Source organism: Amblyomma americanum, chromosome 4 (genome assembly GCF_052857255.1).
Source record: "Amblyomma americanum isolate KBUSLIRL-KWMA chromosome 4, ASM5285725v1, whole genome shotgun sequence".
Classification (NCBI taxonomy): Eukaryota; Metazoa; Arthropoda; class Arachnida; order Ixodida; family Ixodidae; genus Amblyomma; species Amblyomma americanum.
Window position 1 is genome coordinate 12,942,372 of NC_135500.1, and position 27,732 is coordinate 12,970,103.

At 48.6% G+C, this 27,732-nt stretch overlaps 1 protein-coding gene across 3 annotated transcripts in view; it reads left to right on the forward strand.

Moving 5' to 3' along the window:
- The first annotated feature begins 20,561 nt into the window (after positions 1-20,561).
- LOC144127801 (DENN domain-containing protein 2D-like) overlaps positions 20,562-27,732 on the forward strand; it is a 352,039-nt gene continuing 344,868 nt past the window's right edge. For 2 of the 3 annotated variants that reach the window (XM_077660718.1, XM_077660719.1), the window contains exon 1: positions 20,950-21,636. In XM_077660718.1, the coding sequence (XP_077516844.1) occupies positions 21,094-21,636 (543 nt within the window). In that variant the 5' untranslated portion in view covers positions 20,950-21,093. Of the gene's footprint in view, positions 21,637-27,732 lie in introns of all 3 variants that reach the window. The other variant, XM_077660720.1, reaches the window with a different exon arrangement.

Below are 27,732 nucleotides of genomic sequence, written 5' to 3' on the forward strand. Positions count from 1 at the left end.
CGGCGAGAAGGAGACCAAAGGTGGACGAGTGAGCCCGGCGGATAGTGTACTGGGCGATGCCGGCGGTCGTAAACTGACTTCTGGTAGGTCTGAGATGCGGTGAGCCGGTCTCGGGCGATTTCACGGGCCATAGTTGCTCGGGAGATGGCGTCACGTGCATACTCTGTGGTCGAGGCAGTAGAACTCGGTAGTAATGTATCCAATGGCAGCGCAGGATGCCGACCAAACAGAAGGTAGAAAGGAGAATAGCCGGTGGTATCATGCCGCGACGAATTATAAGCAAATGTTACATAAGGCAAGGCAACGTCCCAATCGCGGTGGTCGGGCGAGACATACATGGATAGCATATCGGTCAGAGTCCTGTTGAGGCGCTCGGTAAGCCCGTTCGTCTGGGGATGGTAAGCTGTAGTGAGCTTATGCTGCGTGCCACAGGACCGGAGGATATCGTCAACTACTCGGGACAAAAAGTAGCGGCCGCGGTCCGTCAGCAATTGGTGTGGAGCGCCGTGGTGAAGGATTACGTTCTGCAATAGGAAGTCGGCGACATCGGTTGCGCAACTTGTTGGTAACGCACGCGTGATAGCGTACCGGGTCGCATAGTCGGTTGCGACAGCAATCCAACGGTTGCCGGAGCAGGACGTCGGAAAAGGTCCGAGAAGGTCGAGTCCAACACGGTAGAATGGTTCGAGAGGTACGTCAATAGGCTGTAGAAGGCCAGCAGGCAACGTTGATGGTCTCTTCCTGCGTTGACAGAGGTCGCAGGAGGCAACGTAACGCCGAACAGAGCGGTACAGACCAGGCCAAAAGAAGCGGCGTCGGACCCGATCGTATGTGCGGGAGACGCCGAGGTGGCCTGCGGTCGGTAGGTCGTGTAGTTCCGCTAGGACAGATGAACGGAGACGGTGGGGAACGACTAGCAGGAGCGGAGGTCCGTCAGGACGAAGGTTGCGGCGGTATAGGACGCCATCCTGAATGACGAACAGTTGCAATGAAGGATCTCGGCTGGCACAGTTGAGGCGATCAATGAGAATACGCAAGGAAGAGTCCTGTCGCTGCTCGTCCGCGATGTTAACCAGATCGGAGATAGCGAAGAGGCACGGGCCGAGGTCGTTGTCTCCAGGATCAGGCGGCTCTACAGGGTGCCGAGACAGGCAGTCGGCGTCTTGATGGAGACGCCCTGACTTGTAATGAACAGTGTAAGAATACTCTTGGAGGCGCAACGTCCAACGTCCGAGCCGGCCTGTGGGGTCTTTCAGTGAAGACAGCCAACAAAGGGCGTGGTGATCGGTCACTACGGAGAATGGACGGCCAAACAGGTACGGTCGGAACTTAGCTACAGCCCAAACAAGAGCTAGACACTCGCGCTCTGTAATTGAGTAATTTCGCTCAGCTGTAGAAAGGAGGCGGCTGGCATATGCAATAACGCGTTCTTGCCCTTGGTGACGTTGGGCTAGCACGGCGCCAATCCCATAACCGCAGGCGTCTGTGCGAACTTCAGTCGGAGCCGACGGATCAAAATGGGCCAGAATAGGTGGGGAGGTGAGTAAGTCGACTAGCGAAGAAAAGGCCTCCTCTAGGGCAGGGCCCCAGGTAAAAGGGGTGTCTTTCTTTAGAAGGTCGGTCAGGGGGCGAGCGGTGCCGGCAAAATTTTTGATGAAACGGCGGAAGTACGAGCAGAGGCCGACGAAGCTGCGCACATCCGTAGACGACTGGGGAATAGGGAAGTCCTTGACGGCTTTAACTTTAACAGGATCCGGGCGGACACCAGAAGCGTCGACTAGATGTCCGAGAATGGTGAGTTGGCGGCGACCGAATTGACATTTCGACGAATTGAGCTGTAGCCCGGCTCTACGGAAGACAGAAAGAATGCTCGCCAGTCTTTCGAGGTGCGTGGTAAACGTGGGCGAAAAAACCACAACATCGTCGAGGTAACATAGACATGTGGACCATGTAAAGCCGCGAAGCAAGGAGTCCATCATTCTTTCGAAGGTAGCTGGCGCATTACAGAGACCGAATGACATAACTTTAAACTGATATAAGCCGTCCGGTGTGACGAATGCCGTCTTTTCGCGGTCATTGTCATCAACAGAGATTTGCCAATACCCGGACCGAAGGTCAATTGAAGAGAAAAGTTTGGCTCCGTGAAGGCAGTCCAAAGCATCGTCTATTCGTGGGAGTGGATAGACGTCTTTTTTGTTATGTTGTTTAGGTGCCGGTAATCAACGCAAAAGCGCCAGCTGCCGTCCTTCTTTTTAACCAGCACAACTGGTGAGGCCCAAGGGCTCGACGAGGGCTCTATGATGTCTTTACTGAGCATCTTGTCCACCTCTTGCTGTATGATGGTGCGTTCTGTACTGGACACTCTGTAGGGTCGTCTGTGAATAGGAGCTGCGTCACTGGTGTTGATGCGATGCGTGACCACAGATGTTCGAGCCAAAGGGCGGTCATCGAAGTCAAAGATGTCGCGAAAAGACGACAGAAGATACCGAAGGTCGTGAGCTTGCCCTGGTAAGAGGTCAGCAGCAATCATTTTTGCATATTCATCAGGTGGTGGGACGTCAGAGTCGCGGCAGTTCGACGAGGGTGGGACGCTTCTCACCGCCGATACGACGCATTCGGCAGCAGGGCACAGCGTGGCGAGCGACATACCTTGTGCGAGCGGCTGAACGTAAGAGGCAAAGTTGAGAACCGGAAGGGACGCTTGATTTGCCGACATGGTGACAACTGTATGCGCAAGGGCAACACTGCGTGTAAAGGGCACATCAGGAACCGGAGTAATGATGTAGTCACCATCGGGAACTGGCGGGACAGAGGAGAAACGGACATAAGTGGCGGCATCGGGGTCCAGGCGGACAAAGTCGGCGGTGCACAGTCGGTCCGGTGGCTCTGAAGGAACAGGTAGAGCGAGTTGAACGATGCTTGTGGCGCAATCTATAAGGGCGGAATGGTCGGTGAGAAAGTCAAGGCCGAGAATGATGTCATGAGGGCAGTGTTCGAGGACAGTGAAGAGCACAGAAGTATGGCGGCCGGCTATTGAAACACGAGCAGTACACATTCCGACGACAATAGACATACCGCCATCTGCAACACGGACCACAGTTGAGGGGGCAGGAGTGAGCACTTTCCTTAGGCGACGGCGAAGACGAGCATTCATGACTGAGACGTGCGCTCCAGTGTCGATCAGAGCGGTAACAGGGACCCCGTCCACGTCGACGTTAAGGATGTTCCGATGAGCATGAAGAGTTAAAGGAGGGTTTTCTGGTCGGGTCGTCAGAGCAGCATCACCCCCAGACGCTGCAGCCATTAGTTTTCCGACCGGGAGCGGGCATATGGGGCCGGCGACGAAGGGCGGCGAGGTCGGGGCGATGGAGATCGACGGCGCTGAGGTGACGACGAACGGTTGGTAAGCGGGGTCTGAGCGTGGTGGCCAGAAGAGGTCGTTTCCGAGGGCGAGGGAGAGCGGCGGGAATATGCAGAACCCGGCGGGTAGCGGCTGTAGGTCGAGGACGGACGGCTTCGGCAGTGTCGAGATATGTGGCCAACTCGGGAGCAGTTAAAGCAGATGGGCCTGTCATCAGGTGTTCTCCATTCATCTGGATTGCGGCTGCGTCGAGGGTAGTATGCACGTTCAGAACCGAGCTCCGGGGACATGCGGCGAGCATATGGGGCACTAACTGAGCAAACAGGTTGAATCCCAAGATTGGCAAATTCTTTGCGAACGACAGCCTGTATAAGGGATACTGCTGGAGTACTGTCTGTTGCGGGTGGATGAAACGCAACGGGGGACATTGCCTCTACTTCTTGGCGCACAAGTCGTGTCAGGCTCTCAGATGTCGGCAGACGGCTCGGTGGAGTCGAGTCTACACAGGACGACGTCGCAGTCGTATTCGGCAACCGCGTGAACTGCGGAGAAATTCGGCGGCTCTTCGCTTGTTCGAACCGGCGGCATTCCTTGATGATTGCGTCAACCGTTCCGCAGTCCTTGTATACAAGAAGGTTAAAGGCGTCATCTGCGATGCCTTTGAGCACGTGACCTACTTTGTCGCACTCTGACATAGTGGCGTCGACTTTCATGCAGAGAGCTAATATGTCCTGAATGTATGATACATAGGACTCTGTGGACGTTTGTGCACGGCATGCGAGCTCCTTCTTGGCAGCGAGCTGACGCCCGAATGGCTTACCAAACAGGTCACAAAGCTTGCGCTTGCAGAGATCCCAGCTGGTGAGTTCATCCTCGTGGGTCTCGAACCATACCCTGGCAGTGCCCGTCAGGTAGAAGATGACGTTGGCCAACTTTAGGGTCGGGTCCCACCTGTTGTGTGTGCTCACGCGCTCGTACATTGCGAGCCAGTCCTCCACGTCGACGCCGTCCGTTCCGTTGAAGGTCCCAGGATCTCTCGGATGGGCAATGATGAACGCCGGGTTGGCGGACGCCGACGGAGCGGCCCCTTCGCTGGGCATGGTTGAAGAGCCGGCGAGCTGACGACCGCTGCGGAGTTCCGTGCTTGCTGTGGCTGTACCCCGCACCTCACACCAATAATGTAACGTGAAGATGTGCACACCAAAAGGGAAAAATATATTTACAGGGAAACAGCTTACAGCCACGCAGCCGAACAACCGGGCACGCGAAGCCCAGCCGCAGAAACGCACTTCGTCCTCTTCGCGTTCCAAGAGCGAGCGCACCATGCACTAGCGTTCAAAGCACAAGCACAACCGTAGCAATATCTATGATAATTGTAGGGGAAGCTCTTTGTTGTTTGAGGCCAGGACAGGAGTTTTGCGGACTAAGACATATAGAGTCAGGTACCACGAGATAGACACGTGCGTTGCGTGCGGAGAGGAGGAGGAAACGGCTGAACACTTGATACTTTTCTGTAAAGGGCTTCACCCCGCAGTGGAAAGCAGCGGGGCTGATTTATCCAAGGCATTGGGGTTTAAGGACAGTGAAGGGAAAGTAGATTCTAAGCGGGTAGAAGTAACCAAGCGAAGGTTGTCTGATTGGCGGCTAAAATCAAGAGTAGAGTAAAATTTCATAAGTCATGGCTAGGTGGCTTGAGCCACCGTCCGATTTAAAGCGTTCAGCCATCCATCTATCCATCTCGCAGACGACACGCAGACAGCACAGAAATTTCTTGCGACTACCGCTGCAGCAAAAAGTATGCCTTCTGGTGCGCTGTTTCTTATATTGTTTGTGCAGTGTGTTTAGTGTTACCTTTTGACACGTGACGCGTTGATGACTGCAGCGAGCGAAAATGCGTTGCTGTCGCGTTCCGTTCTGCATGTCCAGTCAGCGAAACAAGAAGCCCGGCGTTTCGTTCCATGAATTTCCGGCCGACTTAGAACTCCGAGAAAGACGGCTCAAGGTATCTAGAGGAAAAAAACTGGCAGCTAAGCATAACCTCGAATTATTCTGCAGTTTGTAGTTTTCATTTTCAGCCAAGGAAATACTACTGTAGACAGTTTGACTGCCCACCAAGATAGGGGTGGACTCTTTTACCCGACGTCAGCGCACCTAAGAGCGCACCTAAGAGGGCCTCAAGAAGTTCGTTGATATCATGCTCAAAGACCGAACGCATCTTGAAAGGCCACTGGACACATATGCTTGCTCTACAGAGTGAATAAAATCGCTGGTTTGCCTGTTTTGACCTGTTCTCACAGGTCAAAAGAGCAAGATTGGAACAAACGCGCGCCTCGCAAAGTTCTAAGAGCATTAGATATGAGGGATGTGCTCCCTGCAGGCCAGCGAGTCCCCAGGCAAGTTACCGCGACGTCTCCAGCCTCCATTCATTGGGTGCCATATGCAGTCCTCCTTTCCCAGGTGAAAATTTCTAACTGGTTTCCAACTTGCCCCAGTCCATCTGGTTCAAGGAATAGATTACCAGTTGCAACTGGGACCAGTTGCATCTGGGACCCGTCGCAATCCCAGACGCGGCGGCGGCCTAATGCAGACCATTCACAGAATTCTCCACGGGAGCGTCGGGACGTCCAAGCACTCTAGCTAGCTCAAATTTGAGTAAGCGAGTGTACATTGTCGTCAAAGGAGTTCAAAACACTGAAGATAAGTTTTGTGTGCGTCAATGTTTATTGCCCTTTGCACCTTCACTGAACCTTGGATCTTCTCGCTGAGCCCGTTCGTCATGTTTTAAGACAGCTGAGGTGGCATTAATACTCTTCTGCCGAGCCCAATAGGTCAGGGTTGCTGCAAAACAAAACATAATAGTTCATTTTTATAGGTGATAAACAAGAGAATCGCACACAGCAAGTACAAATAAAATTTACGCTCTTTACCCACGCAAGTCTATGAGGCGTCCAGGAGTGCTCTTTGCAGCATTAAGACGCAATCGTGCTGAGCGGAGTACGCTTCCACATGCACTTCGGCCCACGATCCGAAAGCATGCCCACTTCTCGTATAGTAGAGATCAGTTGCATACATCACCAGCCTTTGTTTCAATGAACAGCGAGTTTGGAAAAACAACCAAACGAGTTAGCATAAAAATATAACGTGCCACTAAATGCGTTAACTTTTTTCATTAAGAACGCAAAAATAGCATAAAATACACTTAAATGAGGAAACTGAGTAAGCACCTGGAAAGGGCATGATTCCATCTGGTGAAAACGACTTGTAGTCCTAACTGGTATTGACGGATCCACTTCGCCGAGTAGTCAAAGCAAGCAAACTGTCTTCCCTCAGCACCATCGAGGAAGGAACTGCTGAACAATCTTGCCAACAATAGTATGCGAAAAATTAATTCTATGTCGAGGTTCTTCAAACATAACGTTCCCGCGGAACACGATGAAAAATTGCACATGCCATCCGCGCGACCATTGCCGCAATGGCTACCCTAGCACGGACGGCGTGTGCGAAACTGACGCTTGTTTCGGCAACTTTTTTTACTTCCTACTCTGGTTTCACTAGAATAAAAAATAAGTTAATAATTTTTAAATTGTAACGATTACTTTTCTCATAGCTGTTTTTGTCATGCATAGTTTGTGCCATTTTGGACAAAATACGTTACGAACGTCAACGCGATGGCGGCGACGAGAATGACACCCGCACCCGGTCCGCTGATGGCTGAAGACACGGCATGTCGCGGAAGTCACGGTCTTAATAATAATAATAATTGGTTTTTGGGGGAAAGGAAATGGCGCAGTATCTGTCTCATATATCGTTGGACACCTGAACCGCGCCATGTTCATTTTGGGATGGTTCGGCAATTGTAAATAAATAAATAAATAAATATAATGTTACCATGTCCGAAACGCCTATGTCACAACGGGTTGAAACAGAAAGAGAACAGGTTTAATAAAACAAAAAATTAAGCAGTAATGCGTGTCGACAATGTTTTGAGGGAAGGGGTGTTATTCGCCAGGAGAGCGCCTACGGGCGTTTTCACATGCAGTGCACACAGTGAAATCGGAATGATGTTCGCCAATAAGCCAGCTTCCATCTTCTCATTACGTTCACTTCTGCGCCTAATGACTGTGTAATGTGCTGAGCCGCAGCAGCGACGTCCTTCTCGACGTCCCTCCAAGCAGTAAAAAACTTAACACTTGGTTTTAACCCACGACCAGTTCTGCCCAGTTGGCCCTCATTTGGGAATTTTTGCTTCCCACTTGGCCCACAAATGGAACCACTTCCCAGTTGGTCCCCAGTTCCTACTGCTTGACTCTCAGCTGGGAATTGATGCTTCCCAGTTGGTGGCACACTTGACCAATTGCCTCCCACTTGGTCCTCAACTGGGACTAGTTGGGCTCCATCTGGGTTTCCAAGTGGAACCAGTTGGCTTCCAACTGGTACCAGTTGGTCTACAACTGGTTTCCAACTGGTACCAGTTGGTATCCAACTGGGACCAGTTACTCCCAGTTGAAACCAGTTACTCCCAATTGAATTTCCAGTTGAAGATTTTCACCTGGGTTGCCACGGGTCACCTGGCTGCAGTTGAGGACTCAGGTAATTCCAAACTTCCTCCCGTACTTATTCTATCTCATGGATTATTTTCCTTTTTTGCTCGTCCGAAGTAGTTTATTTCTTGCCATTGGCAACAGTACAATATATTATACAATCAGGTATGCATCATGCAGTGCAAATACTTATTTTGCAGTATTTCTAGCCACTTCAAGCACCTACTGCAATATGAATGTTTCGAACATGCTCCTTTCGTTGTAAACCGTCCAAAACTTGCTGGTTATGCATGAGACAAAATGTCCTGACGGCATGATAGAATGGGCTGCACAGCATGCTTTTACATTTCGAAGTTGTCCACAGAAAGGGCCTAAGAAGAGCCATTGGAGTTCCCCAGGCGGCTGCGAATAAGGCAGTACTTCATGAGTCCCTATCGAAACCTCTTAGCCTTATCGCTTCTCAGAGACTATTAATGCATCTTGACCGCTTAGGAGAGACGGTAGCTGGGCGATCCCTTCTCCAGCGGCTCTGCAAGAGATATGAGTCGAAGGCTTACTTGGCACTCAATACTCTTAGTTCTTTAGGCATTAATGTCCGAAGGCAAAGGAAACGGTTGAAACCCCCCTGGTCTTTTTCGACCCTCGACTGTAAGGTCACAATTCCCCATGTGAGCGTAAAGCGCAGCTCTCTTTTGGCAGCAACGCATTCGCTTGTACTGGAATACTTGGAAACAGAGTATGCCTGCCATCTTCAAATTTTCATGGATGGTTCTGTGGACAAGGTGAAACAAGCTAGCGCAGCGGCTTTTTACATTCCTTCTTTGGACTGTATGTGGTCCGTACGCTGTACTGCTGTCGTATCCTTTACAACGGCTGAAAGTGTTGCTATTGAGGCGGCTTTACGGAAGTTAGGGTCTTGTCCGGCTCAACCTGTTGTCATCCTAACTGATTCAAAATCTGCCCTTCAGAGGTTAGAGTGCGGATTCCCTACTGACGCCTTGCCTCTAAGCTCTCTGCGCTTGGTGCAGAATCTTGCTGCAGAGGCTTTACTCTACATTTCCAGTGGGTGCCCTCTCACATAGGAGTCAACGGTAATGAGGTGGCAGGCAGTCTCGCCCATAAAGCTCTCTCAAGGATTCCATAAAAAAAGTACCTCAATATGGGAAAAGTCTTTGCAGGAAAACGGTGCTCGATCACTTCAGTACCCTGTGGAGTGCGTCCCACAAGCCATGCGTGACCAAGGGACTGAGAAAATCTCAGGCGACCCTTCTACATCGAATTCGCACGGCCTCTGCTCGCACTCCTGCATGGATGCATAAGACCGGCATAGAATCGTCTCCGCTCTGCTCTTTATGTGGTGCGTGCGGGGATATCGAACATTATATTATGTACTGCCCAGAGTAAAACGCGGAAAGGCATGTGATGTTCGCTTCCTTCAAGAAGACAGGAACCCGTTACAGCACAGTTCAGGACATTGTCTACCCGAGTGGAAACCATACGTGCAGAAGGGAGGCTGCACGCCTTCTTTTAACATTTCTGCAGAACACGGATCTTGTTTTTAAATGGTGACAGCAGGAACGGACTATGACCTACTGTGATTGAATGTGTGCGTATAGATGGTGTCTTCCGGAGTGAACTACGTTATACTGTGAGTGAATGTGTGCATGGAGTGTGGCACTAGAATACCTATGTTCTACTGTGACTGAATATGTGCATAGATGGTGACTTCTGGAGTGGACTGTGATGTGAACTGTGTGGATTGATTGTGTGCATAGATGGTGACTGCGGGAGAGAATGTGTGCTATTATAAGAGACTGTGCGCTTAGCGGGGTAGATGCGGCATTGTTAATATCGAAGGGACGCTGCGGTGGAGCAATTGCCGGCAGATAAAGTAAGGCTAACCCCACCTGTAGCATTCAACACCTCAACCTCAACCAACCACAACCTTCGAAATAATAATAATAATTGGTTTTTGGGGAAAGGAAATGGCACAGTATCTGTCTCATATATCTTTGGACACCTGAACCGCGCCGTAAGGGAAGGGATAAAGGAGGGAGTGAAAGAAGGAAGAAGAGGTGCCGTAGTGGAGGGCTCCGGAATAATTTCGACCACCTGGGGATCTTTAACGTGCACTGACATCGCACAGCACACGGGCGCCTTAGCGTTTTTCCTCCATAAAAACGCAGCCGCCGCGCTCGGGTTCGAACCCGGGAACTCCGGATCAGTAGTCGAGCGCCCTAACCACTGAACCTGTTTCAGTAATATGTGTAGTCAGCTTAGACTTTTTAAGCATTTGCTGCACTCTCAGACAATAATAATAATAATTGGTTTTGGGGGTAAAGGAAATGGCGCAGTATCTGTCTCATATATCGTTGGACACCTGAACCGCGCCGTAAGGGAAGGGATAAAGGAGGGAGTGAAAGAAGAAAGGAAGAAGAGGTGCCGTAGTGGAGGGCTCCGGAATAATTTCGACCACCTGGGGATCTTTAACGTGCACTGACATCGCACAGCACACGGGCGCCTTAGCGTTTTTCCTCCATAAAAACGCAGCCGCCGCGGTCGGGTTCGAACCCGGGAACTCCGGATCAGTCATCCAAAAACGTATTTTGTTTGTCGTTAACGAACTAAAATTTGTTGCTAAAAGCCAGAAAAAAGAATGAAACAGAATGATCGGGCGCCGCGCATCACAGTCTCCCAGCCATTGAAACCGATATTGAGGGTTAGTGTTCCTGTATATGCTCCACAGGAACACTGTTGGATGGATGGATGGATGGATACGGCTGAACCCTTTACATAGGGCGGTGGCTCAAGCCACCTAGCCATGTCTTGTGAAATTTTACTCCTTTCTTGCTTTTAGCCACCAATCAGATAACCTTCGCTTGCTTACTTCTAACATCTTAAAATCCACTTTCCCTTCACTATCCCTAAACCCCAATGCCTTGGGTAAGTCAGCCCCGCTGCCTTCCACTGTAGGGTGAAGCCCTTTACAGAAAAGTATCAAGTGTTCAGCCGTTTCCTCCTCCTCTCCGCACGCAATGCACAAAGTGTCTATCTCCTGGTACCTGACTCTACACGTCTTAGTCCGCAAAACTCCAGTCCTTGCCTCAAACAACAAAGAACTTCCTCTACAATTATCATAGATATTTTCTTTGACAATTTCCTGTTTAAAGGTCCGGTATGTTTCCAGTGCCGATTTCGTCAGCATCCCTGTTTTCCACAAAGCTCTCTCTGTTCCTTTAACCTTTTTCTTAACCGATAATTGCTGATTTGCCCCCTACTGCTGTCCAGATATTTGCTTGTCAATTTTCTAGTTCGCTTTCTCCATTTCGTGTCAACATTCTTTATATACAGGTATCTGCAAACTTTCCTAGCCCACCGCTTTTCCTCCATCTTGTGACATTCCGTGTGTGCTACGAGGATCCACGTTCGACGGCGCGGCGTAGACGGAGACCCGTGACAGCGGCATCATCAATTACCCAGCCATGCTCTTTTAGTGACGACCAGAACAACCGGACCCGCCGCCGCCCCGGGGAAACAGGCTTTATCCTCCCCAATTTCCGGGCACATTCCAGGACAAGGGAGCTGTCAGCGGGCCAGAGCGCGCCGTACCACAGCCGACGCTATGCGCTACAGCGAAGACAACATTCTTTCCCTCCCCCCCCCTTTGTCGTGGGCTATCGCCGGGAAGGCACCCACAGCTTCCCAGAAGGGCCGTGACGGACACCTGTCATGGCGGACAGGCAGTACTCGCCAAGAATGTGGAAAGACAGGCGCTAGTGAATTAGCTCCGAAGAGAGAGCCTGTGTATACTCTCACTTGAGAGAGAGTGGTGGCGTTTTTGTTGTTTATTTAGTTTGTATTGTTAACAGACTCTGGGTTCGAGGCTAAGCCCAACCCAAGGGGGTTGTCCCCATCTCGCATGTTATTTTGGATTGGAGAATTGATGCTTTGGGCGGGCCACTGGAAATGACCGCCCTTAGTCCTTTGTTAATCAAGTGCTTAAAAGCACATGTAAACGGATGCAGTCCAGTCTGAGCTGGGGCTCCATGCTTAGCATGTAATGTGATGCTACTTAGGCACTAACCTGCCCGGTCGATGAGTAAAGTAGTGCAAAGTTTGTTCTTTTGTAAATTCAGTTCTGCTTTTTTCAGTTTAACTCTCTGTATATGTATGTTGTAAAATTATGCTCTGCTGTCATCATCTACAAGCTCGCCTCCTGTTCATCTTCCAAGCCGAACGACACTAGAGGAAGGGTTTGTGAACCATCCTCGAAGAAACGGACGACTATTGAAATTCTACTGCATACACGCTGAGGACGACATCGTTCGCCAAGAGGGCCTTCAGTGCCGAAGCCCGACGGCGTGCAGCTTCTGCCAGCAACCGCTCGAGCCCAACTCCGGAGCCACTCCATCGCCCCCATGAAGTCGTCGGCACGTAAGCTCGGACGCCCCAGCCTCTGATGTATAATCTTAATCATGTGTAATTATTGAATATACCTGTTTGTTTAAACTGAGCCATACGGTGTCTCTTTGCCTCTCCGTCCCGTGTGGACCTGCGCATTATGGGGGTCATCACAATCTTTCTCAATCGTTCCTCAAATGCTATCTTACTGCTAGCCTCTCTGCTCTCGAAGGAAGCCCATCCCATATCGCCCTGTACCCCCTGATTTGGTGTATTGCCATGTGCTCCCAAAGCTAACCTCCCTACTCCCCGTTGCCTAATTTCCAGCCTTGCTTGAACATCTGGCCTCATACACAGGACCGCATTACCGAAGGTCAGGCTAGGGACCATCACCCCTTTCCAGATCCCTCTTACCACCTCATACCTATTGTAATTCCACAGTGCCCTATTTTTCATGACAGCTGCACTCCTACTAGCTTTATTCATTACATATTTTTCATGCTCTGTCAGATACTCAACACTGTTATTTATCCACACCCCAAGATACTTGTACTCTTTCACTACTTTTAGCACGAACTCCTGTATTCTATGCTCGCCGCCCTCTTCATTAAATATCATGACTGCAGATTTTTCCTTACTATACTTGAATCCTAATCTATCTCCCTCTGTACTGCATATGTCTAACAACTTCTGCAGGTCTTCCTTGTTGTCAGCCATTATCACTATATCGTCCGCGTATATTAGTCCCGGTAATGTCTGTTTAATCAATTCCCCTTGCTTGAAAAAAGATCGGTTGAAGCCTAGTCCGCTCCCCTCTAGCTTGGTCTCCAAACCTTGCAGGTACAACATGAACAACAAAGGGGACAGAGGACATCCTTGTCTAAGCGTACGTCCTGTGTATTTGTGTTCTTGTCCCTTGTGTTCACTAAGCGCTAGAAAATATGAGTGCTAGCAATAAGGGCCTATGTTCCTTTTCCGCAATTTCTATACACTGTGTCAATGAAAATAGATTGTCCTCCAACCTCCTTTGTTTCCGGAACCCATTCTGTAGTTCCCCTAACACCCCCTCGTTCTCCACCCAAGCCTGCAGTCTATCCTTTATAATTTGCATCACCACCCTGTAAACCACAGATGTCACTGTTATGGGGCGATAGTTACTTACGTCTGCTTTGTCCCCCTTTTCCTTATATATCATGTTCATTCTACTTAATCGCCATTCATCGGGGACTTTCTCATCCACTATCGTTTTGTTCACTACCTGTATTAATGTTTGCTTGGATTTTGGTCCTAACTTCTTTATCAACATAATCGGGATACCATCTGGTCCTGTTGATGTGCCACTAGGAACCTTCTTCTCTGCCCTTTCCCACTCTCCTTGCTCAACTGAAGCTATTGCTGTAACCGGTCTATCCTCCTTCGATAAATTATGTACCACGTGCTTTGCTGAAAATTTTTCCGTCATCCTTGTTCCTATGTGTTTTATTGCTTCATCCCCTTCTAGTCGAATACCCTCATCTGTAACAATAAACCTTTGTTCTAGCCTAGTTTTATTACTCATTGCATTTAGATGTTTCCAGAATTTTTGGGCTGCTTTTCTATCCTTTTTATTTACTTTTGACATCCATTGGGCACCCTTTTTTCTAATTTTCTCATTAATCAAATAGGATGCGTCCCTTCTACACTTTATGAAGGTATCCCATTTTCTGTCTACTTCGGGTTTTGGTTCCCCCTCTTCTTGGAATATCTGTGTTCCCTGGATGCTTCCTTGCGCTTTTCTATTGCCCTCTTGACCTCCTCATCCCACCAACTCTTGGGTTTGCATCTTTTCCCTTTTAGCTTTACTCGCACCTTAGCTAGCTCTAGCTCCAGTAATCGAGTTAATTTGGTATAAGTCCATTCTGTTTCACTATCCTCAAAAATTACTTTCTCGATTTGTTTGGCTGCTGCTTCCAATTGCTTTTCTGAGTAAAAATTTCCCCCTGATTGTTCATCTTGCTTCAGTCCTACATTGCTTTTTCTTCTGAAGCTCAACTTGATACGCTTGTGGTCACTACCTACACTTCTGGAACCATCTTCATCTATGCTCATTACCCCTAATCTGTTATACATCCTCTGTGACATTAGTGCATAATCTATCGTCGAGTGCAGACTCCCCGCCTCCCATGTTATGAGCCCTTCACACTTCTCGGTGCTGTTGCATACAACTAAATCATGCCTGTCACACATGTCCTGCAGCATGCTTCCTGTCGAACCCGTGTACCCATCCAGGTCTTCTATGTGTGCATTCATGTCGCCTAATATAATTATCTCGCCCTGTCCTCCTAGCTCATCAATGTCGCTTGCAATACATTCTAACATTTTCCTGTTTTCCTCTTTGGCATGCATTAACCCCTGTCCACAGGTATACAAAGCCAAGGAGTGTTTGCTTGCCTGCCACTGTTCCTTTTAGCCATAAATGTTCCCTGCATCCCAGTCTAACCCTTTGAAAATTCATACTTTTATGAATGAATGCCCCAATTCCACCTCCCTTTCTGCTGCCCTCTGTTCTATTGCAATATTCCCATGCGTAGTCTGGGTTACAGGGTGGTTGCTCCATGTCTCTAAGATGTGTTTCCACTAAACCATATACCATTACTTCCTCCTGTCTTAACTGTTCTTCTATTTCCTCCCATTTCAGTCTATTCCTGCCACCTTGCATGTTAATGAAACCTATATCTGACTTAACTTGGCCCTGGCGCTTGCGTCTCTTTCTTCCCCTATGGTTCCATTGTCCGTTTGATCTTAATTCTTCCTTCTCTACACTGGTTCCTTCAAAGCTCTGGGTCCCCCCAAAAAAGCTGTTGCCTGGCGACCTATCCTACTACCCACCTTCTTGCCAGTGGCACCACCGTAGTGGATGCCATCCTGTGCAAAAGGGTGGGGCCTAACCTCGTACACTTCCCTGTTGACCTCCATCACCTCGTATCTTAGTCGTCGACTCAATAGCCGAATTACCCGATTAGTCTCCACGACCCTCCTTTCCGTTTCGCGAGCCTGCCTCTGGACCTCTGGGATTGTGCATATGGTCACATGCACACTCTCAGAGGCCTCTCTAAGCCTACGCATCCCCACCTCCAACTGGGTCTCAAGATTCTGGCTCCTCCCCTGCAGTACATAATTGAGACCAGCATGGATGACCACAAGGTGTTCGCCATCCATGCTGCCCACCACCACCTCACGGGCTCTGGCCATTGCATCCACCATGCACTTTCCACTAGGGTTAGGGAGCCTACATGTCGCGCCATGTATGTAGGCTCCCTAACTAGGGTCATCTTTTAGCGCCGGCTAGCGGCCAGTCTGCGCAATGTCGAGGCGATCTCGAGGCCCATTGAAATCGAGGCAATGCCTACTGAAGAACAAGCCTGAAGCGTCGGGGGTTTTTCGGCCCGCCGTAGAGCGCGCGTCCGACCTTCACCCCGCGACGTCACGAAGATGCGGTGGCGCTGATGTCAGCAGCGACTTTCGCATGGTAGGCAAAACAGGCTCCGCTTGCCCGTGCGGCTGCATCATGCCTGCGCACTTCAGAAGCAGCATGTATTGACCAGCTGCGTCACTGTTGGATCCGCGTAGTAGCATAAAGGGATATTTAAATTAGCCCCGATAGGCTTCTCGCAGATAAGTACCGCATTAGGAAACTGGCTAACAGGGAATGGCCGCGGTAGTACAACGCGAAGTCTGGGAGTCAATTGGCACTGCCACTCAATGTACTTAATATAAGCATGTAAGTTACTGCGTTCATTCACCTGAACATCAGCATAGTACTTATGACTTCGCAAGGGAAAATAAAACACATATGCACCTGCGCACGTATTTATCACCTTGAGCCGGTGAGCATGGAGCGCCGGCAGAATGCGTTCTTTCGTTAATAGGACAGCATGTTTTAATGGCGCGTTTTATGGTATTTACTTGAAAGTGTTTTTTAATACGACCGGAGTAATTAATTGTTTCCAGTAGACAGAAGTCTGGTAAGCGCGGTCGTGTTAGCGTGCTTAGAATATACCTTAAGTGGGCTAAAATCCACATGCTTTTTCAAATTCCATCATGCATGTGTCATGTTTCATGATGTAGCCCATGATCGCGAAGCTTGTTTGGAAAGAAGCAGCCTCAGGCTTGCTACTAACAGACACGTGGCGAGATTGAGAGGGGACGCGGCAATGAAAAGTGTTTTCGTTATTTATGCATGCGATATGTAACTAAATTTAGTGCAAATATGGAATTGCTACGCTAGTTTTAGTAATGCGCTTTATTTTTAGCTATACATGGTGGAGTTCTTGGGTGATTATAATTAACACCCTCGTCAGTCACCTCAAGGTATTAAATAATTGAGTATATAGAATGTACGCAATTTTTTTTTATGCCAGCATGTTCACAAAGCCTGTGTTCTGTATGATAACGCTATTAGTTCTTTTTTTAGATGATCATGTACTTATGCATGCATAATTACATGAAAACGTTGCTTACAAAAATAACGAACATGGTACAGCACGTGTAGGAAAAAATCGAGAGATAAATTACACTCCTCAATGTCTCAGGAATCGCTTGCGACAAATAGATTCATTCTATTTTCATGCGTTACGAAATCCCGAAGGTGTGAATGATGCCAATCGCGGAAAATTTGAGAGGTCAGAAAACGAACCTTAACGTTTATTCCTTCGTTTTTGGCCTCCTCGCTTCCGCTTTGGTCAAAGAAATGCGGCACTGAACTCAAAGAAAGCCTCAAAGCGAGCAAAGAAATTACCTCACAATTTTCGACGACCACGCATCTAGACAGCGTAATTTATAAATTTCTACTGAATATTTTGCTGTAATTTTTCGTCACGAAACAGAAGACCGCAGGGCTAAGAAAGAAAATAATTCCAGAAATAATTTTTTTTTCACCAAATCGATCAGTTTAACAAGGGGAGAGAGAAGGCGGCCTGGCTGCTGCGTGATCCTGCGTATAAAACAGCGCCTAAGCGACACAGAGGAGAATGGGGACACGACGCTGTCCCCACTTTTCGCACAGCGCGACGCCTACGTATGTCAGCAGACGGTGAGCGCACGTCTGCTCCGCCGAAAGAACGCCAGCACATCCTTTCACTACTGTCCCGAAGTAAAACCATTCTGGCTAAAGCAGAGTGTCAAAAACTTTCTATTTTATTCAATGCCTAGCGTAGAAATCAACGCCAGAAACGCTTTCTGTTCACTACTAACCATATATACAATACACAGTGGCGACTATTTCTCTGACTACGCCGCACGTGGCCAACGCGAGCTCGTGTACTTCAAGAAATTACTGAGTTGAAAACATCAACCACTTCTGCGATTCGTAGAAACTGAAAACGCGCCTGCAAGCCTTGAAAACCCGCGCTCAACACCTCTCCGCGACGACACTCCCTGGCCTTTTGCCTACCGCGAGCCCGCTAGCGACTGCAGCGCCACCTCGTTCGTTTGTAAATACGCTGTCAGATGACCCTCTAGCAGACGACACGCAAGCAGCACAAAATTTTCTTGTCATTGCCGTTGCAGCAAAAAGTATGCCTTCTGGTGCGCAGTTTCTTATATTATTTGTGTGGTGTGTTTAGTGTTACCGTTTGACAAGTAGCGCGTCGATAACTGCAGTTGTTGGAGGGAGTCAGTTGTTGGAGGGAGTAGCGAGCGAAAATGCATTGCTGTTGCGTTCCGTTTTGCATGTCCAGTCAGCGAAACAAGAAGCCCGGCGTTTCGTTCCATTAAATTCCTGCCGACTGAGAACCCCGAGAAAAACGGCTCAAGGTAGTTCTAAGAAAGAACTGGCAGCCAAACACAACATGAAATTATTCTGCAAATTGTAGCTGGCGTTTCCAGCCTGGGAAATGCTACTGTACAAAGTTTGACTGCCCACCAAGACAGGGGTGGACTCTTAAAACTGAAACGATTTCCGCCACCTTCATCGCACCGACGCATGCCATTATTCCTTGTAAGTGCGCACGTATCTGTGCCTTCAAGTGTAGTTTTTTTTTAATATTCACAAGTCGCTCGCCATGTCTGATACTCCCCTTGTTCCAGTTGTCATTTCATCAACGCACGTGCTAGTCATTTCTAGAAATCTGGTCAGTGAGGCCTGCTGTGTTACTCCCAGCGTCACTGTGCGCGTGTGCATGACACAGGAGCCTAGTGAGCTATGTTTCTTACGGAAAAAATAGAGAAGAGGGGCATGGGTTTATTTCAAATTTGTCAACGTTAATCAGGGATGTACCGTTCTGCGAAAGCTCGTCGGAAAAATGAGCCGAAACAGCTAGCGCAGGCTGGGCCTTCCAAGATCTGCTTCACCCGATCGAAACATCTCTAGCAGTGCTCCGCAGCAAGATTGTAACAGACGAGCGCTTGGCAAAGTTATAAGAACATTAGATATGAGGGATGTGCCCCCTGCGGGCCAGCGACTCCCCAGGCAGGTTACCGTACGTGACGTCTCCGGCTTCCATCCGTTGAGCGCCATGCAGTCCTCCTTTCCCACGGGTCACCTGGCTACTGTCGAGACCTCAGGTAATTCCGGACTTCCTCCTGTCCTTGTTCTATCTCATGGATTATTTTACTTTTTTGCTTGTCCGATGTAGTTACTGATTACTTATGGCAGCAGTACAATATACAACCATGCATCATGCAGGGTAAATACTTATTTTGCTGCATTTCATAGCCACTTCAAGCACTTGTTGCAATACGGATGTTTCAAAAACATGCTTTTTGTCATTAACAAAATAAAAGTTGATGTTCAAAGCCTGAAAAGAAGGATGAAAGAGCATGATCGGGCACCGCACAACACAGTCTTCCAGCCATTGAAAACGAAATTGGATGGATGGATGGATGGATACGGCTGAACCCTTTACATCGGGCGGTGGCTCAAGCCACCTAGCCATGTCTTGTGAAATTTTACTCCTGTCTTGCTTTTAGCCACCAATCAGATAACCTTCGCTTGGTTACTTCTAACCTCTTAAAATCCACTTTCCCTTCACTATCCCTAAACCCCAATGCCTTGGGTAAGTCAGCCCCGCTGCCTTCCACTGTAGGGTGAAGCCCTTTACAGAAAAGTAGCAAGTGTTCAGCCGTTTCCTCCTAGCGGGCAGTTTGAGCAATAATTGGGCGATCTCTGGGCCCATTAAAATAGACGAGACGCTTCAAGCATGTTCTTCAGGAAAGGATAACGTTGGCAGCGACCCTAGCGGAAATTACCCCCCCTTTTTTCCCCCTCAATTTTGATTCACAGGCGGCATACAAGGTAGATGTACACTGGTAGCGAAGGCTCCTCCAGCGCTCCCTGGATTTTGGGAAGCAAACTATGCAAACGTGACGTAAAATGACGTCACCATACGTATGCTTTGGCGCGAATTATAAAGCGGTCTTTCTGTAGAATCCGCGTTTTCGAGCCCGTACCTCTCGAAGGTTGCTGCCTTTCAGCGCGCCCCAACCTTTGCCAGTCAAATGTGCTCGCCTTGTGTGCTCGAGTTCCTGCTAGTTATGGCCTTGTTAATGTGCAATTGGGAACGCAATGAAAGTGACTGGTAAAGGAGGGGCAGCATAGAAAGGCAGCAACACTTCCAGACACTGGCGTGGCCGGGTTAGCCGGGTCAGGTCAAGGGTGTGACATTCCCGTAGAGCCAATGGGGACGATTTTGAAATGCGACGGTGGCGGTGCCTGGGAGTTGGCGGTAAAAACATAAATTGCTCAAAACTTTGCTCGCTATGCTTGCGCCGGTCGCTGTCGTCTGCTGCCACTGCGCTGCAGCGTTGCCCGCGGCGGCACTGGCGGCGCAGACGCGTTGTGTCATTGACTCCAGCCGCGTTTGCTGCCAGATACCAGGATCGCTGCAATCGTTCCGACCGTGGCGACACTTATGGCGCGGACGCGCAACTTGCAACATGCCACAGCACTGGCCGGGTATCGAAACAAGGCCTGCAAAGACGCGCTGTAATGCACCGCACACTCATAAATAGGGGGCAGGTCAAGAGTGTTGCAAAAATACAAAATTTGCCAGGTTTTATAAAATGACTTACCTCTTTCATAAAACAAGGTTCTAATATATTTTTTCTTTTTTATTGGCAGATTACATTCCAATTTTGTAGCTTTATTATTTCTTTATATGAGTGTTTTGCCCCCCATCCTCTGGTTGTGCTGCAGTCGCGCTAAACCACTTTTCGGCCCAGCCTTCGCCACCACTTTAAATCCGCCTTGCGGCATATGCGTTTGACACACTATCTTCTATAATAGTTCACTCTACTGAGAGTAAGAACGATGGAGGAAGGAAAGAAATGGTAAAAACGCACAAAGAAAAGACCCAGTCAAAAGAGACGAAGAACAAGAGTTGGAATGCAAACAACTACGACTGGACTAATAATAATAATAATAATAATTGGTTTTTTGGGGAAGGAAATGGCACAGTATCTGTCTCATATATCGTTAGACACCTGAACCAATCGTACTTGCGTGCATTCATCCTCTTTTCCTTCGTCTGTTTTTGACAGCCCCCCCTCGCCCTAACTATGTACCAACTAGCCCAGCTGACCTCAACAGTTCTCTGCCGATAAAAGAAGACGCAAGGAGGGGAGGAGAGAGATGGGGGTCACGTGGTGCGCACAGCTTGTAATCCAAATCCTGTTCACTGTAACCGTAGTGCGTACTGTGGTACCCGTGTAACATAGTGTGCTGCAGCCAGCTACAGTGTAGCCCTGAATCCACCATCTCACGATGGGTTTCAGCGCGACTGGCGAGCAGAGAAACGCGAACCGGTCGGCGGCATGAACGGCCCCCCGAGACGGCCCCAGCGACTCAAGCGGGCCAGTCCGGTGCCGCGCGCGTCGCCGCTGGTGCAGAAGCTGCGCGCGAGGTTCGAGCCGGCGGACGGCGGACGAGCACAGCCGAACGGGAAAGGAAGGCCCGAATCCGGAGGCGCGGCCCACGGGGACGACCGGACGCCGTCTGTGCTGCAGAGGGCCCGCCACTACGAACTCTGCTCGGTGCGACCGAATGGGGTCGACGCCATGCTGTCACCGCAACGAGTCGCTGCCTCGCCGCCGGTGAAACCCCCGAGGACGTTCGCGCACGACGTGTACGCCAGAATGAAAGAGCAGATGCGGCCTAACCCCCTGTACGGCAGGGCTCCGCTCAGGCGCCTCACTGCTCCCTCGCTGGATGACTCGGCCGTCGCCCACGACTACGACGAGGTGTGCGTTGGCGAACCATCGGGTGTCGGGCTTCGCCGCAGTCGTAGCGACGAGAACATCTACGCCCAGCCCGGTGCTCCACGCAGTCGTGACCAGCCACGTGAGCTGCACTACATGGTTGGTATCCCTTCGCGGGGACTGTTTGTTCTACGACAGTAGTCTGTTCGATGTGGCATTGCAAGTGCCCAAGCGGATGGTCGAGAGCAGGGCCATGTCGGCGGCCACTGCACCGCGCGATTTCACTCAACAAATGTCATCCCCAGGAAATCGTTTTCTTGAAGGAATTCGCACCGGGAATTACGCACACGATTTATGAATATGCCCTGCCCACAAGGCTCGACTGGTACGTTTTACAAACCTGATGTTGGCTGCATTATAACAACAATGGTTAACCGTCACCCCTCAGTTATTCCGTGTACACAACTTTTAGTTCCTTTTGGTTTTACTACACCTTCAGAAATTTGGATCGCATAATTTGTTATGGGCCCGAGTCGACCGGCTGCCATGCGTTTGGGGCTGTTAGGCTGGAGATGCCCTTGTGCTAAAAAAAAATTCACCGCCATAATCATTGCGAACAGCCACCACTTCATCAAGGCAGGATGGAGGAGAATTGCAGAACATGCCTCTGAGCTGTCGGCACTCGTTGAAACACTAGGTGGTCAAAATTAACTTGGATTCTCTTCCTTCTTTCACGCCCTCCTTCTTGCCTAATGGCAAAGTTGAATGGGAGTGAAACAAGTATTGCACCTTCCTTCCATGATTACCAGAATTATTCACCGAGGCGGTGGCCACATCTTCTCCGCATGAGCTCTGCCATGTTGGTCTACTTCTACTTCAGTCAGTGCAAGGCAGCACTTTACTGCACTTCATGCTCAGCAGGCCAGGCAAAGTGGCAGCACTGAAAATCATGGTTGTAGCGGTTAGTGGCTCAAGCCACCTAGCCATGACTTATGAAATTTTACTCTTCTCTTGATTTTAGCCACCAATCAGATAACCTTCGCTTGGTTATTCCTACCAGCTTGAAATCTACTTTCCCTTCACTGTCCTTAAACCACAATGCCTTGGATAAATCAGCCCCACTGCTTTCCACTGTAGGGGGAAGCCCTTTACAGAAAAGTATCAAGTGTTCAGCCGTTTCCCCCTCCTCTCCGCACGCAACGCACAACGTGTCTATCTCGTGGTACCTGACTCTATATGTCTTAGTCCGCAAAAATCCCGTCCTGGCCTCAAACAACAAAGAGCTTCCCCTACAATTATCATAGGTATTTTCTTTGGCAATTTCCTGCTTAAAAATCCTGCATGTTCCCACTGCTGATTTCATCAGCATCTCTATGGGGCACTCAGTGTTTGGGCCCTCTGGCTATAATTTTCTTTGTGTATACATTTTGGGTGTGGATGGAGCAGGAGCACTTCGCCCTATCAGTCGCATATGATACTGACATATATCATTCTCACTTATCTAAGTTTTGATTACTTGGAGGACAGAAATGTGCCAAGGAGTAGATTAAAGTGCAGGAGGCTGTTGCCAGTCATGGTACTTGAGACTTGTAATAAGGCAGTAATTAGTCATTGGCATCCACCAGGGGGCGTGTAACCGGCGCAGCCATGCCGTTGCGTTACACGGAATTTCTACTGCTTGCGCAGGTTATCAGTGGCTTTGCTGACGCACCACTTCTCGTCGACCATGAAGGAATCGCTCTGCTACCAGCATCATCCATTCCCGACAGCGGTGAACTTCAATTCAACGTTTTCTTCAACGGAATATGTGCTACAGCTGAGTTTGACAAGTGTCCACTGCCATCCTACGAACATCGGGAGCCGCATCGGCACGTATGCAGCCTACAAGATGGCGGAACTGTCAATGTCAACTTGGGGCGTGTGACCGGCGCAGCCATGCCGTTGCGTTACACGCAATTTCTTCTGCTTGCGCAGGTTATCAGTGGCTTTGCCGACGCACCACTTCTCGTCGACCACGAAGGAATCGCTTTGCTACCAGCATCATCCATTCCCGACATCGGTGAACTTCAACGTTTTCGTCAACGGAAAAAGTGCTGCAGCTGAGTTTGACAAGTGTCCACTGCCATCCTACGAACATTGAGATTCGCATCACGTATGCAGCCTACAAGAAGGCGGAACCGCCAGTGTCAACTTGGGGCGTGTAACCGGCGCAGCCATGCTGTTGCGTTACACGGAATTTCTTCTGCTTGCGCAGGCTGGTGATTGTTTTAAGGATTCTTGTCATATTGGTCTGCATGTTTTGCCGGTTCTGCCCCACATTGTGTTTGCAAGCTTACAGTCGCAATGTATCAAGCGTTCTGAGCTGCGACGCTTTGTCCTATTGCGTAGTTATGCATTTTATTTTCTCTTGTTACTGTTGTGGGGGGGATGTCGAGTTGAATCCAGGACCCGATATGAAAGATACATTAGACATGCTTCTGGAAGGACAGAATGAAATTAAATTGAAGTTAGAAGCTATTGAAGCATAGCAGGAGGAGGGTATGACTGCATTACATGACCTAAAGAAGCGAATCGAGAGGTTAGAAGAGACTTTGAAGCTATTATATCGACCTTAACCACGTGCAGGAAACAATGTGAAGACACCCAAACTGTGGTGAAGAACTTATTGAAAAAAATTAGGCAGTGGCTTAGCTCTGGTTAAGCCTGGATATACAAGCGAAAAGCTTCAGTTATGCTTCGTTTGACGTCATGGTTATGCTTCGTAGCTTAGGCTTTATCATTTTTTCGCTGTTGTGCAGCCAACTCCCAAGCGAGTACTTCTGGATCGGACGAATTTAGTTTTTCAGCTTTTCTGCGTAGTCTAGCAGCAGCTGCACTCTCCTTCCCTTGCATGTCGAGTGCACACGCCTATTCTTTGGCAAGCGCATTATATAGCCTCCTTGCGCATGCACATGACGCACATGCGCAGTAGCGCGCGGCTGCGCTGAAAGGTCAGGCGACGGAGTCGGCGACGGCTGCGGCAGTGGCGAGGAGTGACCACCTTCATGGCGCGTGACGTCACTCGTTTTCACGCATGCGCATAACTCACCAGTTCGGCTCACGCGAAGCTCTGCTCTGACCCGCATAGTGAAGCTTTTCGCTTCAAAACGCCGCTCCCATTAACCTGATTGCAAACGCAGCCGGTGCAAATGTGTGGCGGCGCCTGTAAAGCGTTTGTGTACGTGTAAAGCACACAGCGTAAACACTTCCGGCGAACGTCAAACGATGACGCAAAGTGTGCGGCTGTGGCTACCTGCACCGTGCGTGACGTTACGCGCGGCAGCGGCTAAAGGTGAGGCGACGGAGTCGGCAGCGGCCACCTGCGCCGTGCGTGACGTCACTCGTGCTCTGACATATGCCGGCTCGCGCGAAGCACGGTGTTGACTAGCGTAGTGAAGCTTTTCGCTTTATAAGTCGATGATCTGAAAACAGAAGTCGGCATTATAATTTGCTATTCTACGGAATTTCTGATACAGAGACTCATGAGCCTCCCGAGACATCTGAAAGACACGTCATGGAAATAGTTTCTGACCGTGGTGTAGGCACCGTGCACATTGAAGTAGCGCACAGACTAGGGGAAACACCACAAAGGAAGAAGACGACCTATCATTGCTAAGTTTGCTTCTTTGAAAAACAAAGCGTCTTAGCCAACGTGAAGAAGTTGAAAGGGAAAACTGATAGCATTTGGGAAGATTTCTCTGAGGCCATATGTCGCAATAGGAACTTCCTGTGAGATTTTTCGAAGCTGCATAAGAGTGAAGGCACTCGTGTAAAACTGAAGTATGATGTGCTGCGCCTAAATGATACAAAATATGTGTACGACGAAGGTCTAGGGCAAGTTGTTGAGAGTGCATAATACAAGCCGGTATCAGTATCTAACATTTCTTTTTTGGTTGTGATCGGCCGAAGCATCAGGAATAAGGTTGAAAATTTGGAAAATCTACTGCGCATGACAGAGCCCTCCGTGGTTCTGGGCACAGAATCATGGCTCGATTCTGATATCGGAGGTAGTGAAGTTTTTCCAGCTGATTACGCATGCTACAGGAAAGAAGGGAACAGTCACAGAGCGGATGTCTTTACATTAGTTCATCATACTATATCTAGCTCCCGTCTTGAAGTGCCAGTTGGGTCATGCGAAGCTGTGTGGTGCTGTATTAGGTTGCCAAGCGGGAAATGTTTATCTGTTTGCTCCTTCTATAGGCCCCCTGGAAGCTCGGTTGATATAATGAGAGAATTGTACAAAACATTAGAAATGATACAAGCAGAGTGCTTGTAATAGGAGGAGACTTCAACTTACCAGAGCTCTGTTTCAATCAACAATCTAGTTCGTGCGGAGCTGCCTCTGGTGCAGAAAGAGAATTTGTAAACATCATGCATGATTTCGCATTGACCCAGATGGTGACCCAAGCAACTCGACTAACCAGTATATTAGATTTAGTTCTGACAAACCGGCCAGCTTGGGTTTCGTCCACTTTAGTCCTGCCGGGAATCAGTGATCATGAATCAATTCTGTGTCAAATGCAGGTGTCTTATGAAAAGGTAAAATCAAATGCAGTAAGAAAGATATATAATTACTCTAAAGCTAATACTGCTGAAATAGACTTAGCATTAGAAGCTTACTTTCCCCTTTACGAGGCCTTGTCAGAAACTTGCAGTGGTAATGAATTGTGGCTTAGTTTATTTATTTATTTATTTATTCACATTTTCTGCAGCGCCGTGAAGGCATAATTGCAGGAGGGATACAAACATGCAATTTTCAAAGATACATCTTACAGCATGCGACATGGGCTCAACCTCTGGTACAAAAAAAGTTTTGTAAAATGAAAAGGATCGTCAATGTGAAATCACATCAGTCAAAGTTAGGAAATGGAGGAAGCGAAATATGAAGAGCAGAAAGAGTATCCAAGTACATAAAGCACATCAGAGGTTCGACAACATTGCACGAAACTTTGCGACGGAGTGGCATTCGATCACAGAGTGAGGCAGCTTGTTCCATTAATTGATAGCATGTGGGAAAAAAGAGCGTTTAAAGGCATCAGTACGACACGTCATTTCACGTATCTTCCATTCGTGGTCGCATCTTCTTGATACAAAATGTGGTAGGAGCAAATAAGCTTTAGAGTTAATGGCAGTTTTATTGCAGTAAATCCGGTAGAGAAGTTCTAACTTAATTCGCAAACGGCGCTTTTCCAGTGAGTCCCAGTTCAACCCCTAATGATGCAGCTACTACGGACATTAAAAGAATATTTGTTCGTGACAGATCGCGCTGCACGATTCTGTACACACTCCAGCATAGCACAATGGGTCCCGATTTTAGGATCCCAGACTGCACAGGCGTACTCCATAATAGATCTGATGTTTGTGAAATGCAAAATTTCCTTAATCTTCTGAAGTGCATCTCGGAAATTCCTCTTTAAGAAGTTCAACATTCTTGCTGCCTTTGACGATATATATTCGGTTTGTTTTCTCCAAGTCAGGTCAGTTGAAAAATAAACACCAAGACATTTATAATCGGTTATTTTAGTTAAAGGTTTCGTTGTTTAAAAGGTAGTGAGACAAAATTGGAGTGCGCCTGCGCGTTAAAGAAATAGTTAATTTTTGCAGTATTCAAACACATCTTCCATCTTCAAAAGCAAAATGTCAGATTTACAGGAAAGGTTTGTTCCGTCATGGGTGCAGTCACCAAGCCATTGGAAGAGTAAGCCATGGTTCAATGCCGATTTACGACGCCTTCATAACAAATGCCAAAGAGCGTTTAAAAGTCATAAAAAGAATCGCAACTCTTTGACGAAAACAAACGTGGAGGCGGCTAACAATGCTCTAGAGATGGCTGTTGCAAAAGCTAAAAAGGGCTTCCTTGACTCCTCCTCGTCAAGGTTCAAAAAGAACCCAAAGAAATTTTGGCAATACGTTAAACCCAATGGTAAAGATAATGTAGGCATTCCATCCATAGCGCACAATGGCCACCTGTTAGATGGCAGTCTTGAAAAGGCCAAGTCCTTTAATGATTTTTTCAGTTTGGTATTTCTGCCTTGCACAACTTGTGACATCCCTTATCAACCAGTTCAGCTTAATCCTATGGCGCCCATAGAAATAGAATAAAGGGGAATTACTGCATTACTTCAACGACTAGATATGTCCAAAGCTGGAGGCCCTGATGGTTTGTCCAATGGCCTTTTAAAGATGTGTGCCGAATCTGTATCTCCTTTTTTAGCT